The 15,695-nt window shown below is 39.8% G+C and overlaps 1 protein-coding gene across 5 annotated transcripts in view; it reads left to right on the top strand.

The window, feature by feature from the left end:
• LOC137624358 (uncharacterized) overlaps positions 1–15,695 on the top strand; it is a 336,909-nt gene that overhangs the window by 293,690 nt on the left and 27,524 nt on the right. For all 5 annotated transcript variants that reach the window (XM_068355055.1, XM_068355057.1, XM_068355058.1 and 2 more), the window contains one exon: positions 4,502–4,723. In XM_068355055.1, the coding sequence (XP_068211156.1) occupies positions 4,502–4,723 (222 nt within the window). The remainder of the gene's footprint in view (positions 1–4,501; positions 4,724–15,695) is intronic.

Raw genomic sequence — 15,695 nt, 5'->3', positions numbered from 1 at the left:
TCTCTTGAAGTCTTTTTAGACAATTAAGCAGGCTCGGTTAAGACCCCCAGCTTGGAATTTGGACGTGGTTCTGAAGTTCCTATGCAGCAAGAAATTCGAACCCATCTCACAAACGTCCCTTAGAGATGCTACTAAGAAAACCCTCTTCCTGATGGCTCTGGCCACAGCAAAAAGGGTCAGCGAGATTCAGGCTATTGAAAAGCAGGTGGGCTTTAACCAGGATGGAGCAGTATGTCGTTGAGGATCGACTTCCTCGCTAAGAACGAGAATCCATCTAAACCCTGGCCGAGGACGTTTGAGGTTCCTAACCTCACTAATGTGGTGGGTCAAGAGCTGGAGAGGCTCCTCTGCCCAGTTAGATCCCTAAGGGCTTATTTATCTCGTACCAAGAATGTTAGAGGTGCTTCCAATTCTTTATGGTGCTCAGTGAAAGATCCTCTAAAGCCCCTCTCAAAGAATGCATTGTCATTTTTCTTGAGGGAGACAATAAGAGAAGCTCGCCTCTTGTGTGAGGAAGAGAGCTTCGGTCTTTTAAAAGTAAAAGCTCATGAGGTGAGAGCCATTGCTACTTCACTGGCATATCGCAAGAATATGTCAGTTAGACAGATTATGGACGCAACGTTCTGGAGAAGCATCTCTGTGTTTGCCTCTCATTACCTCAGAGAGGTAAGAGTTGATTATGAAAGGTGTTATACCTTGGGCCCATACGTAGCTACTGCTTCTGTATTGGGCAAAGGAGTTACTACCTCCCCTCAACCTTAACTTTTGTATGCCTGTGTTTGGGTTTTGGTTTTGGTTTTTATGGTTGTCTGAGGACTCTGATTGGTGGTACAGTGCCCTCAGTCTAGCTAGATAGTAATATCTATTCTGCAAGGTTAGGTGGTTAGTTTGAGTAAGGTTGCAGTTTTTTAAAAAGGGGCATAGGTAGTGCTGAAGTCTAGTCAAATTGTTGGTCCCACCCCATTTGACAGACTCGATTGAGTTGTTTCAGCATGACAGGTCCACTCCTGGCTGACACTCCTAAGGGAAAGCGACTCAAGAGGCAGGAACCTTTGAAGTCAGCTACCTTAGCAGGTAAGGAATCAAGGTGTTTTATCCTACAACTTATTGTTGTTTTCCCAACGATGTTAGCTGTCTGTCACCCTCCTCCAAATGTGTGAATCAGCTATATATATATAACTGCCAGGTAAGTTCTATTCATAAAAACAGAGTTTTTATGATAAAACAAAGTTTTATGAATACTTAACTGGCATTTATATATATATTTTAAGTCCCACCCTCCTCCCCTCAGGAGACAGGTGGGGCAAAGATGATCTGAGGAACAGAAAACGGGAATGATTCCATGTACCACCCTGTAAGGGGTGTTAACCACCTAACCGCACAACCACCACACGGCGGTTGCCGCGAATTTCGAAAAATTCTGCCGGACGTCAGAGACTATAGCTATATACAGTGATACCTCGGTAGTCGAACGACTCTATACTCGAACAATTCGGAGTTCGACCAAAATTTTCGAGAAATTTTTGCTGCGGTGCTCGACCAAAAATTCGGTACTCGACCAGCCGAACACGTGACGACCGCATGGGCTTTGTGATGATCGCGCCATCTCGGCCACTCTCGCTTGTTCGGGAAGCATCAGTTCTCTCGAGAGCGTCACTCAGACAACGCGCGATCAGCATTCGTTGTGATTTAGTGATTTTCAGTGCTTTTAATTGCTTTTTTAGCTTTCATAATGAGTCCCAAGAAAGTAATGAGTGTTAAGGGGAAGGAGAAGAGGAAAACAGTGCGAACAACGATCGAGTTGAAGAAGGAAATTATAGCGAAATATGAGAATGGTGTACGAGTGTCCGATTTAGCGGTAGAATACGGAATGGCGAAGTCGACCATTTCTACGTTTTTAAAGCATAAAGAAATGATTAAGAAGGCGAATGTTGCAACGGGAGTTACGGCGGTAACTAAGCAAAGGCCACAAGTGATTGAGGAGATGGAAAAGTTGCTTTTAATATTTATTAAAGAAAAACAGTTGGCCGGGGAAAGTGTTAGTGAAGCGTTCATTTGTGAAAAAGCGTTGCATATCTATGAAGAATTAGTGAAGAAAAGTCCGAGTACCAGTGAAAGTGATTCATTTACATTTAAAGCGAGCAGGGGTTGGTTTGAAAAGTTTCGTAATAGAACAGGTATTCATCGTGTTACTAGGCATGGGGAGGCAGCTAGTTCGGATCAAATTGCAGCCGATAAATACGTGGGGGAATTCGATCGGTACATAAATGAACAAAATTTGATCGCACAACAAGTCTTTAATTGTGATGAGACTGGGTTATTTTGGAAGAAAATGCCAGCCAATACGTACATTACCAAGGACGAGACGAAGATGCCAGGTCACAAGCCAATGAAAGATAGGCTAACATTGTTGCTGTGTGCAAATGCAAGTGGCGATTGCAAGATCAAACCCTTGTTAGTGTACCACTCGGACAACCCCCGGGTGTTCAAACGAAATAATATTTGTAAAAGTGCACTACCAGTTATGTGGCGCTCGAACACTAAATCTTGGGTCACAAGACAATTCTTTACTGAGTGGATAAACGAAGTGTTTGCCCCCCAGGTTAAGGCTTACCTCATTGAAAAGAGCTTGCCAATGAAATGTCTTCTGGTTATGGACAATGCTCCTGCACATCCTCCAGGTCTCGAGGATGACTTGAAAGAAGAATACAGCTTTATCAAAATCAAATTCTTGCCCCCCAATACTACTCCCATACTCCAGCCCATGGACCAACAGGTCATTTCAAACTTCAAAAAACTCTATACCAAGGCCCTTTTCAGAAAGTGTTTTGAAGTGACCAGTGACACGAAGTTGACCCTAAAGGAATTCTGGAAGGAACACTTCAGCATCCTCAACTCTGTTAACATGATTGACCAAGCTTGGCGAGGTGTGACCTATAGGACATTGAACTCTGCCTGGCGTAAGCTGTGGCCATCATGTGTCACAGAGAGGGAGTTTGAAGGTTTCCAACCAGAGGCGGGTCCAAGCACTGCTACCCCTGTAATTTCTGATGACACTGATGTCGTTGAGGAAATTGTTGTCATGGGCAGGAGTTTGGGGCTTGAGGTCGACAAGGATGATATTGATGAGCTTGTAGAAAGCCATTCTACCGAGTTGACTGTGGAGGAATTGTTGCACCTGCAACAACAACAGCAGCAGGATCTGATTGTGGAGCAGGAATCTTCAGAAGAGGATGAGGTAAGGGAGGATGTTCCAAGTTCTCTCATCAATGAAATTTGTTCCAAGTGGGCAGATGTGCAGGCTTTTGCTGAAAAATACCACCCAGAAATTGCAGTAGCAAACCGGGCAGTGCATATGTTTAATGATAGTGTCATGTATCATTTTCGAAGAATACTGCAGAGGAGGAAGAAACAATTAACAATAGACCAGTTTTTCACAAAAGAAAAGAAAGCTGCTACATCAAAGCCTGTTTCTCCTCCAAAGAAGAGACAAAGAAGAGAAGAAACCCCTGAAATAGATCTGCCCACCCTTTCATTGGAGAGAGAAACAACTCCTGAAGGAGAACTACCCCGCCACATCATGGAAGGGGACTCTCCTTCCAAGCAGTAACCTCCCCCTTCCATCCTCTCCACATCCATCCCTGTATGCCATCGAACCGCTGCTCAAAGGTATGTTCACTACAGTACAGAAAATGGTTTAAAATTGTTTTATTTTAGTACAGTAAATGGTTTAAAATTGTTTTATAGGATTTTCTGACCAATTTCATACACATTTAGATAATTATTGTTGTTTAGGTACACGTTTTATTAATATTTTGGGCCTGTTCGAGTGCTTGGGAACGGAATAGAATATATACCATTATTTCTTATGGGGAAAAAAAATTCGGTACTCGAACAAATCGGAGGTCGAACACGGATCTCGAACGGATTATGGTCGAGTACCGAGGTATCACTGTATATATAACTGCCAGGTAAGAATTCATAAAACTTTGTTTTATCATAAAAACTCCCTATTATGTAATTATTTTGATTTGTTTCCTTTACTAGAAATGTGTGTTTTTCTAGATTAAAAGATAATCAAATTAGAATTTATATAAAATATCTGATAATTCTTATTTTCTATGATAAATTTCTTATTTTTTCTAAAGAAAGCTTTTCAAATATACTATAAAGGGATAGCAATTAGACACTTTCAGCTCTAATCACCATGTTTAAGATTTCTCATAGGTAAGGGCAATGAGCTCTTCTTTTTGTTTTGGATATTGGATAGTAATCCATATCTCTGGAAGTCTTGTTTCTTTCTTTTTTCATTGCCATATTTTTATTGGGAGCTGTGTATAAGTAAATTTCCTTGTACAGTTTAATTTCCTAAATAGGTATCAAATAGTCAACCATGAATACACGATTGCTAAGTCTGTGGATAAGGAGGGTGGATTCTAAGATCATTGTTAATTGTCACCTGAAGTACACCGTTTAAAGTACTGGTTTTGAATCCCTTCAGGTCATGTTTGAGCAGCAGGAGAACCAAGGACATATAGTAGGGAAACAGGATAACCCATCTGGTGGCTCTGAACTGGGCGCCATCTTAGAGATGCAGTGTTTTCCCTTGTACTCGTACTTAGTAGCACTTAATGTAACAACTGTTGATTACTTCAGTCTAGATGTTGAAGGTGCAGAATTTAGTATCCTGAAGACTATTCCATGGGAGAAAGTAGATATAAAGGTAAGAAAGTTCTGTACTTCTGTAAGCCTGTCAACAATCTTCTTATCAATAATGGTTAAACTAGATGTGTGACACATTGTTCTGTTTGAAGAATATGGGTCTCAAGTTAAAAATATTCTTTGGGAAAGGAATGAGAGGTTGTTGTTGGATTAGATACTTTAGCTGTATGTTTATTATTATTGTTATTATTATTATTATTATGAGGGGTATTATTATTATTACTATTATTATTGCTATTATTATTATTATTATTAGAATTATTATTATTATTATTACTAGCTAAGCTACAATTCTAATTGAAAAAGCGGGTTATTTTAAGCCCAAGGGCTCCAACAGAGAAATTAGCCCAGTGAGGAAAAGAAATAAGGAAACAGATAAAATATTGTGCCTTACTGTACTCTCAAGCAAGAGAACTCTAACCTAAGACAGTGAGCTCCAACAGAGAAATTAGCCCGGTGAGGAAAAGAAATAAAGAAACAGATAAAATATTGTGCTTTATTGTACTCTCAAGCAAGAGAACTCTAACCTAAGACAGTGGAAGACAATGGTACAGAGGCTATGGCACCACCCAAAACTAGAGAATAATGGTTTGATTTTGTAGAACCCTTCTAGAAGAGCTGCCTACCATAGCTAAGAGTCTCTTCTACCCTTGTCAAGTGGAAAGTAGCCACTGAACTATTAAGTGCAGTAGTTAACCCCATGAGTGAAGAATAATTTTTTGATTATGTTAGTGTTGCTAGGTGTATGAGGAAAGAGGAGAATGTGTAAAGAATAGGCCAGATTATTTGTTGTGTGTGTGTGTATAGGAAAGGAAAATGAGCGATAACCAGAGAGGGATCCAGTCTCATTGGGGGCCAGATGTCTTGGCCAACCTACTACCTAGCCAGTATAGTATTTGGGACCTATTATTTTATTGAATCTCTCCAAAGTTCATTCTAGATACCGGGTACTTCTTTGTAAGAATTAGTATTTATCCCTAAATTCAAAGTAAAAATTGCCCAACCCTCCCTATCATTACAGCACAGGGTCCTGTTAGTGCTCCCCAGTCTAGCGAGGCTGCCATCTGGATTAATGCATAGCTGTGCTTGTTTTCCTTTTTCTTACTCTCTTGGCCGTTGATGACGGAAACATACCACTTCTCTTCTATTTTGTAATCTCTTCAGTGCCCAAGTAGTTTATTCAACATGTTGTAGTTGATGGTATGGTTGTCTCCCAAGCTCTTCCCCGCAACTGACTTACCTCGTCCCCTACTCTGGGTAGGGGAAGGCGGCTGAGAAGCCCTATCCGACAAAGCACCGGGAGAAGTAAGTGGAGAGGAGATGCTCGGTTTCCTAGGCGACCTCTTGGACGCCGCCTTCTTCTTAGTGCCGTATCGCACCCACTGCACCTCGTTCCAGGACTCGCACTCCAGACACGTGGCCGTAGGGGAACACACGCTGCCCCTACATGACGAACACATGGAGTGCGGGTCGACTTCAGGCTTCGACAGAAAAGCGCCACACGATTTACCGGCCATAGGCCCGGAACAACGACGGGGATGCTCCATCACGCACTAGTAAGGCACCGCGAGACACAGGAACACAGAGGGAAAGGGTAGGAAAGGGTAAGGAAAGAGCATAATGGGACCAAGTGGGGACCGCTTGAGACACAAAGGAGTCGGAGACACAAAGGGTAGCACTGGATAAGGAGAGCGCGTTGAGGTGTTAATGCAACGCGACCAGAAAACTTACTGGAGATCGAGACCTGAGCAAGCATGCTCTCTGACCCCGGGTCGCCTCATGGTGCGTATCACTCCGCCAGAGGTTACCCTGCATAGAAAATGGGAGTAGGGTAAACTACACAAAATTCTGGTCGGTTGGGAGGAGATCCCAGATACTCCTAAGAAAGTAGTTTGAGGTAAGTACTGTTAGGAAAAATACAAATTACTTGAAATTTGTGATGTTTGCTCAGTTTGCAAAGTTGAAAAGTGTCTTAAGAAAATCTTTGATCATATAAAGTGCATTGTTTGCTTGGACAAATGCTTGATTGAAGATTGGTGTGAAGAGTAGAGATATTGTAGTTAAGAACACTGTTCACAATGCAGGGTCATCTCAACAATGTAGTAGGTAATAGATTGGTCAGGGCACCACCCACCCATTGAGGTACTACCACTAGAGAGTTATTGGGCTTGATTGGCCAAACAGTACTACATTGGATCCCGCTCTCTGATTAAGGTTAATTTTTCCTTTGCCTACACATATACTGAATAGCCTGTCCTATTCTTTCTACATTCCCCTCTATCCTCATACACCTGACAACAGTGAGATTGCCAAACAGATCTTCTTATCTCAAGGAGTTAATAACTGTATTGTAATTGTTCAGTTGCTACTTTCATTTTGGTAAGGGTTGATGAGACTCCTCCTCCAGGAAATACCTTCCAATCTCGTACAAGCAGAGATTCGAGATCACCTCGGGAGGTCTATGGTTCCTCTTTTCCATCAGTCACCGATAGAGGTTGTCCCTCCGGAGCTTCGTCCTGTCTCTAAAGAGACAGAGCACTCAGTGGCTGTCCCTTCGTCAAGAGAAGGTCAGCCCTCTTCTAGGCGGGGGAAGTCCTCCAGACCATTGCTTCTGGAGGAATTCCATCCACCTCAGAGAGAGATGAAGAACTCTAAGATGGTGCCTAAGAACACCTCAGCCAAGGCGGCTTGATCTCTTCAAGAGAAGTCATAGTATGCCTTCTGGCAGGTCCTGGCCTGCATGAGGGCCATCAGTGCTTTAGCTCACCCTACAATGGGCCCCCAAGAGGACAAGGACACTGTCTGTGACCACGTTTACAGCACTCTGCGACCTCCCAAGGCCAGCGCAGCTTTACCTAAGGAGTTGAAGGGTGCCCGGAAGAGGATGTTCTCCCAGATCCCCGGCTCTTCCAATTCCCTCCATGCAGGCTCTTCCTCTAAGCCCCTACTGCCACAGTTTGTGCAGCAGAGGAGATACAATGAGGTCTCGGACAAACAACTTCCGGCCTTGCCTTTTGTTCCTTCAATAGCGGCATTCTCTAGAGGAGTCTGTTTTGAGAGGTTGTCTGGTTCTCAGTCTCTTTTCCATGTGTGAGGTACTGAACATGGAGAAGGTAGCGAAGTACACCATGCTGGCTACTTCGTGACTCGATCTGTGGTTAGGATCCCTGGGATACCTCGTTAGAACTGAAGATTTGTCTAAGGATTTTACGAGGAAGTCGGTGGGAACTTTCTGCTTGTCGCGTACCCATATATAATCGAGTTTCTCGCCCACCAGGTGGTCAACTTGTGGGCAAATGCCAATATTATTATTATTATTATTATTATTATTATTATTATTATTAGCCAAGCTACAACCATTGTTGGAAAAGCAAGATGCTATAAGCTGAAGGGCTCCGACAGGGAAAAATAGCCTAGCGAGGAAAGGAAATAAGGAAAAAAATAAAGAATATGAGAAAAAATTAACAATAAAATATTTTTTAAAACTGTAAGAACATCAAAACAGATATGCCATATATAAACTATAAGAAGACGTATGTCAGCCTGTTCAACATAAAAACATTTGCTGCAAGTTTCAACTTTTGAAGTTCTATTGATTCGACAACCCGATTAGGAAGGTCATTCCACAACTTGGTCACAGCTAGAGTAAAACTTCTAGAATACTGTGTAGTATTGAGCCTCATGATGGAGAAGACCTGGCCTGACTATTAGAATTAACTGCATGCTAAGTATTACGAACAGGATGGAACTGTGCAGGAAGATCTGAATGTAATGGATGGTCACTATTATGAAAAATCTTATGCAGCATGCATAATGAACTAATTGAACGACAGTGCCAAAGATTAATATCTAGAACAGGAATAAGAAATTTAATAGATTGTAAGTTTTTGTCCAACAAATTACGATGAGAATCAGCAGCTGAAGACTAGACAGGAGAACAATACTCAAAACAAGGTAGAATGAAAGAATTAAAACATTTTTTCAGAATAGATTGATCACCAAAAATCTTGAAAGACACTCAATAAGCCAATTTTTGTGTAATTTAAGAAAACACAGACCTAATGTGTTTCTCAAAAGTAAATTTGTTGTCAAGAATTACACCAGATGTTGAGGAGCCACGGTCCTTGATGTACTTACAATCATTCTCAGGATTTGACTTCATACCCCATAATTTGCACCATGCACTAATTTTAGCTAGATCTCTATTAAGGGATTCAGCAACCCCAGATCTACATTCAGGATATGGAATTGATGCAAAGAGAGTAGCATCATCTGCGTATGCAACAAGCTTGTTTTCTAGGCCAAACCACATGTCATGTGTATATAATGAAAAGTAATGGTCCAAGAACACAACCCTGAGGAACACCATATACAGTAGGGTCCCGAATTATGCGAGAATTTGGTCGATCAATAACCTCGTACAAATGGAAAATCGCATATTTCGAAACACACAACTAACAGAAATAATTCCATTGGGCCATGGCAACCAGCAACTTGCCTATTCAAACGTGTTTACTACCAATTTCCAACACTTTCTATGTACTATACTGCATTCTTTTTTATATAAAATTGTTCTTGTAAATAAATTAAATTTTTAATATGCTTTAAAGTTCTAATGACTTGAGAAAAGGTTAAAATCAAAACCAGGATGGGTGTAAACACCGTATATTTCCGTTATTACACGACCCCAAAATACAGACAGATTTTAATGTTTGTCATATCTATTGTATAAGACAACTGGTGAATAGTAAAACCATCACTCTATAGACTAGCTTTTGTTGTATCATTGAAAATCCAGAATTATCAAAATAAAGGCGATTTTATATCATGCGTTTCCTAAACACGCCAAAAAGCACAATAAAAAACGACAACCAATCTTTTGTTTACGTTTATCTCTGATCATAACGAAGAAACAGACGCATTTACACATCTGTGTATAGGTTAGTTTTTGCATCAACAGTAATCTTACCAAGTATTGATTATATGTTGATTTTGCTATTACCAATGTTCTACTTAATTTTTCTTAGAACTTCCAAATAAATGAAATGAATGCCACTTGTTTAATGTTTTTTTTTTATGACGCCGCCTGAAACGGAAACCTTCCATTCGTTTACTGTACGCTCCATCTTCGATCATAATAAACAAACGAAGGCATTAAACGCGCATGATCAAAGTGATAAATAATATTAAAAGCTTTAAGTAAATATGTTATTACAAATATTTAACGTACCTATATAAATTCCTACTTACGTAGCAAAGCGGGAAAACTATTTTTTTCTTTTTGTATTTAATCGACAATAACAGACTGCCGCTAATGACTGAATGATAATTTACGATAATTCTAAACTGTTACCAAAGATGATTGTCCATTCCGTAGCCAAAATACTTTTCCGAACTTTAATTATAAGTCAACTTGTACCCATTTCAATTATGAAACCATCTATAAAAAAAAGTAAGAGAAGAAGCAAGTACTAGGCCGATTTTTAAAGTTATCGAACAATTAAGTTACGCTATAACGTTCGATGTGACAGAGATGGTGCGAGTTTGGAGAAAGTAAGGAAAATTTAATCATGATTGCTTTTAATATAATTAATACTTTGTGAAGCCACAAAGATTTCATTTGTTACACACACACACACACAGAGAGAGAGAGAGAGAGAGTGTGTGTGTGTGTGTGTGTGTGTGTGTGTGTGTGTGTTTTAAAAGTACTTAACAAAAAAAAATGATAGATTAAAACACATTGGTGGTTATGTAATATTAACTAACTGTATAGATGGTTTGAATAAGTTAAGAAATGGTATAAACAATACTTTGTTGCTGTATTCTTACGCGCATATTGAGAGCGGCAGCTAGACATCAGCTGATCTGATCACAGCCAGAAGTAAAACAAAAAAGAAGTCAGCAATACTCAATTTTTAAAACACACCCGAAATTAAAAAACAAATGCACATGTTTTCTTAAACCGCAATTAACTATTTGAAGAGTAGCAATTTTCTAGAATAAAATTATGTATCCTAAAAAATTATGGTTTGCTGACAAAATCGGATACCGTATTTTAAGCTATGATTGAAATGGATGTAAACACGGTATATTTTTTTTTTGTTTCGTATTTCATTGACACTTTAAGAAAACCGATTTTGGTTTCTTCATCTATTAGTAAGTTTTGTATAACACGAGAGAGAGAGAGAAAGAGAGAGAGAGAGAGAATGGATCAGCTGTTGTAATTGAATGCCGTGTTTAGAGAGAGAGAGAGAGAGAGAGAAAGATTTTTATAATTATTCTTTGTACTCAACAAAACCAATCTTTGCAAATCAAATGTAAACTTTAAAATATGACAAAATATTGCCGACTCGTTACCGAAGTTTAGGCTATTCATTGCCGATAAACGACCCCAGTCTACTCGTGGAAACCTTGAAAGCCCGAAGGGAAAAATAAAGCTTTTATATACTGTTCTAAAAAAAAAAAAATGCTTTAATATACCATCATTAACACTACCATTAAAATTATCGAAAGGTTGGAGAAAGTTAAAGATTGCCGACAATGTAACCACAATTCTGTTTACATTTTGTCAGCTGGACTCGCACAGTTAACAGTTGATTTCATTGTTGATGTGGAATTTTATCCTTTAATAGGCTATTTATAATGAAATTATGTTAAGATGTAATGTTAATATTGTTTTTTTACATTTATTATAAATCACCGTATTTAGGGCTACCAATATACTTAAAAAGATAATAGATTTGATACTTTTTGTAGTGCTTGACTAGCAGACTTTGAACAGCTTCGCAGATACAGAAAATTTATTTTTGAAAAATAGCTATCGCATAAAAGGGGAATCGTATAATTCGAACACGTATAATTCGGGACCCTACTGTATAACATTCCTATACCTGTACTCACTATGGTGCCCATCAACAACAACTCTTTGCGATATATTACTTGAAAATTCAATAATAATGCTAAGAGACGACCCAACCATTCCCAACTGTTTGAGTTTGGAAAACAAGGGTATCAGTTAAAGGCAGCACTAAAATCAAGGCCAATCATACGAACTTCCTGCCCACAATCAAGGGCTTTCTGTACAGCATTGGAGATTGTAAGAAGGGCATAGCATGCTCCAAGGCCTTTACGAAAACCAAATTGCGAACTAGGGAAAAGATTATTACCTTCAGCAAAGCTATTAAGAGGTTTTGCAAAAAGACGTTAAAAAATTTCAGGTGATATGGGAGTTATGGAAATAGGGTGGTAAGCAGTTGGGCTTGAGCTACCACAAACACATTTACATAGTGAAGTAACATTACCAATTCTCCAACAAGTGCTAAAAGCTCCTCTTCTTGCTGAATTGCGCAAAATAACATAACTTTGGAGCTAAGAAATCTGCAGTCTATAAAAAACAAAGGGAAAATACCATTTGGGTCTACACCTCCATAAGCATCAAGGTCCATCAACAGAGCTTTAATTTCATGAGATTGAAAAGCTAATTAGCCTCAGGAAAAACAGGAATGAGGAAGTTCAAGTTTCTCATTATTCTGCTTGCTGTCAAACACATCTGCCTAAAAGGGTTGCCTTTGCCTTTGGACAGTGAGTGACATAGCCATTTGGTTCAAGTAAAGGAGGAACTGTTGCATCTACACCAAAGAGTGCAGATTTAAGGGTAGTCCACCACTTATGCTTCTGGGCTGTACCAGAAAGGGTTTCTTTTATGGTTAGATTGTATTCTTTTTCAGTTGAAGCATAAACTCTCTGAGCAAAAGCTCTAGGCAGAGAATAGTCATTCCAGGTCAAATCTGATCTGTTACCCTTCCAAAGATGATAGGCCTCCTGCTTCTCCAAATAAGCACGTCTACAATTATCATTGAACCATGGTTTGTCCTTCACTCAGTACCTTAGTACACGAGAAGGAATACGCCTATCAATTATGTTGACTAGATTCTCATTCAAAGGGACTACAGAAGCTACACTATCATACAATTGTGACCAATTCACGCCCAAAAGATCATGCAAAATCCCATTCCAGTCTGCTTGAGATTTCATATAAATCTTACATGAGTAAGATACATCAGGGATAGGCTGCTCAGTCTTCACTACTAATGAAATCAAGGCATGATCAGATGTCCTAACTGGAGAACAAACTTACTTGTTATAATGCCAGGGGAGTCGGTGTATACAAGGTCCAAGCAGTTACTAGACCTGGGAATAGTTTCACTTATGATTTGCTCACAGCCTGATTCAGAGGCAAAATCTAAAGCTCTGAAGCCATGGCGATCGGTAGGAGAAACAGAATTTAACCACTCCCTAGGGTGAGCATTGAAATCACCAACAAGGGCAAAAGAGGCCTTTCTATCATCTTCTTGTATCTTAGCCATAATGGTAAGAAAATCAAAGATAGAATCATCCATGTCAGGAACTCTGTAGATCGAACACAAATAGAAGTTGTTATGCCTGCCACAAACTTTTATTACCTGAATCTCATGGCATCCACATTGATAGCAGGACTTATGAGAAGCAGGGTACTCGGTCCTAATATACACCGCCATTCCCCTGGCCTTAGATATGGCATCGCATTTCAACATTATTGGCTTCTTGAAACCAGTTAAAAGGAGCTCAGATGAGTGCCTCATATTAGAAACCAATGTTTCTGTGCACAAAAGAATAACATACTGTCTGGACACAACTGTAAGGTCTTGAATATTTGCATGAAGACCATGAATATTGCAATACAGTAGACGACATTGACAAAATCTAGGACATACTGGTCTTGGATTTTGCTCAATGTCTCCAGAGAGCATAAGAATTAATGGTAATAAAAAAGATACATCATACTTGACAATTAGATTAACAGGAATGATAACAAAAACAATTTGTTTTAAGGAAATATAAATAAAATTATTGGTCAAACCCATAGAATATAGAAAAAAAATTCGGAAAAACTAGTCAACATGGAGCCGATACACCATGCAAGGCTAAATACCCTCCCGGATAGCCACTTCAACTGAAGGGAGGACAGTAAGGATGGGGCGAGACAATCCTTATAAATTGCGGAAGGGTTTGTATTTAGTGTCTGAACAAATAACAAATTGGCAGGTAGTAGGTTGCCAGCGTCAATGACCTTAGATGTCAGGATGCCTGAAAACTTTAAATCAATCAATCAGGTAGTAGGTTGGCCAGGGCATCAGCCATCCGTTGAGATACTACCACTATAGAGTTATGATGGTCCTTTGACTGGCCAGACAGTACTACATTGGATCCTTCTCTGGTTACGGTTCATTTTCCCCTTGCCTACACATACAGCAAATAATCTGGCCTATTCTCTACAGATTCTCCTCAGTCCTCATACATCTGACAACACTGAGATTATTAAACAATTCTTCTTCACCCAAGGGTTAGCTACTGTACTGTAATTGTTCAGTGGCCATTTTCCTTTTGGTGAGGGTAGAAGAGACTCTTTAGTTATGGTCAGCAGCTCTTCTAGGAGAAGGATACTCCAAAATCAAACCATTGTTCTTTAGTCTTGGGTAGTGCCATAGCCTCTGTACCATGGTCTTCCACTGTCTTGGGTTAGAGTTCTCTTGCCTGAGGGTACACTCGGGCACACTTTTCTATCTTATTTATCTTCCTCTTATTTTGTTAAAGTTTTAATAGTTTATTTTACTTTTCCTAGTTTCCTTTACTCATTGGGATATTTTCCCTGTTGGTGCCCCTGGGGTTATAGCATCATGCTTTTCCAACTAGGATTTTAGTTTAGCAACTAAAAATAATAATAATTTTCATTTTTTCTAACGATACAAACTTGTTGCTATTTATACAAATGGGCCCGCCATCGCCTGTCCCCTGAGAAGACCTTCCTGCAATCAAAAGTGACAAGACAACAATTGTTTTTTGAGTGAGCGGGGTCATTGGCTCCCTCCTCGCTAATTAGCGGGCTGGTAGTTATGCCTCGCAATAAAGTCTTATGGCTAGTCTTCCAATTTTGCAAAAAGTATAATTCCTATAAATAGCTACTGGTTTGTATTGTTAGAAATAATACAAATTACTTCCAAACTTTTTATATTTGCTTTCTAGTAAGGCTAGAAAATTGGTAGTTCTTTGTTCACCCTCATCTGTTCGGGTGTGGGACTGTTAGTACTACAAAGCATGCACATGCTGCTACAGGCGCTAGCCCTTACCTATGGGTACACACACTCAGCTGGTTGTGTGAGCACCTCGAAGCGTTCCTACGGGAGGAAGTATAGATGATGCTTTTCAGCACACATTCATCTGCTTAGGCTTGCTCCTACAGGACCTCACATGATCTCAGATACCCTAAAGTGTGCCCTCAAATGTTTGCCTGCCCCCTTCGCCCCTGACCTCTACACGCACCTTGCAGTAACGTTTGAAACTTGTTAGTTGTACATTTGCCAGCGCATTTTGTGAAGCAAGAAAATATGTACCAGGAATGTTTATTCCTTGAAAATACATATCGGTGTGTAGTGCAATTGCTCTCACACCATCTCGCACTGCTGGTAGGAATAAGAGCCTCATACCGAATGTAGTATCATACCCAGCTCTGTTTCTACCATGTCTCAATCAAGATCGAACTGTTGTTCTCCCACCAGTCTGAGTAAGTTGACCTTTTTCGAGAGATTATGTATCGAGAATGCTTACTTCCCCAAGAATACATTTAGACACAAGGTTCAGGTGTTCACCTGGGTTGCTCAACGCCTCGTAATTGAATACTTCCCTACTATTTTATTACATGATACTGTACATTGGAAGAGGAACCTAGGACAGTTCTCTTGCATTATGTTATGGGCTACACGATCTTACCTTCATAAGCGATGAGGTTTCCTTGTGCTTCGTCCATTTGCATTTTGTTGTTTTTATGGAAGTAAACGTATTGTGTTTGTTTCCTGTAAGTGAAGTTGCCTTGTTCTTGTTCTCCACAATTGTCGTTTTCCATAGGATCGGCCGCGCACTGTGATTGGAAACTTAGG

Source organism: Palaemon carinicauda, chromosome 31 (assembly GCF_036898095.1).
Source record: "Palaemon carinicauda isolate YSFRI2023 chromosome 31, ASM3689809v2, whole genome shotgun sequence".
Classification (NCBI taxonomy): domain Eukaryota; kingdom Metazoa; phylum Arthropoda; class Malacostraca; order Decapoda; family Palaemonidae; genus Palaemon; species Palaemon carinicauda.
The sequence above is the reverse complement of the archived record's forward strand: the minus strand, read 5'-3'. Positions and strand labels throughout refer to the sequence as shown.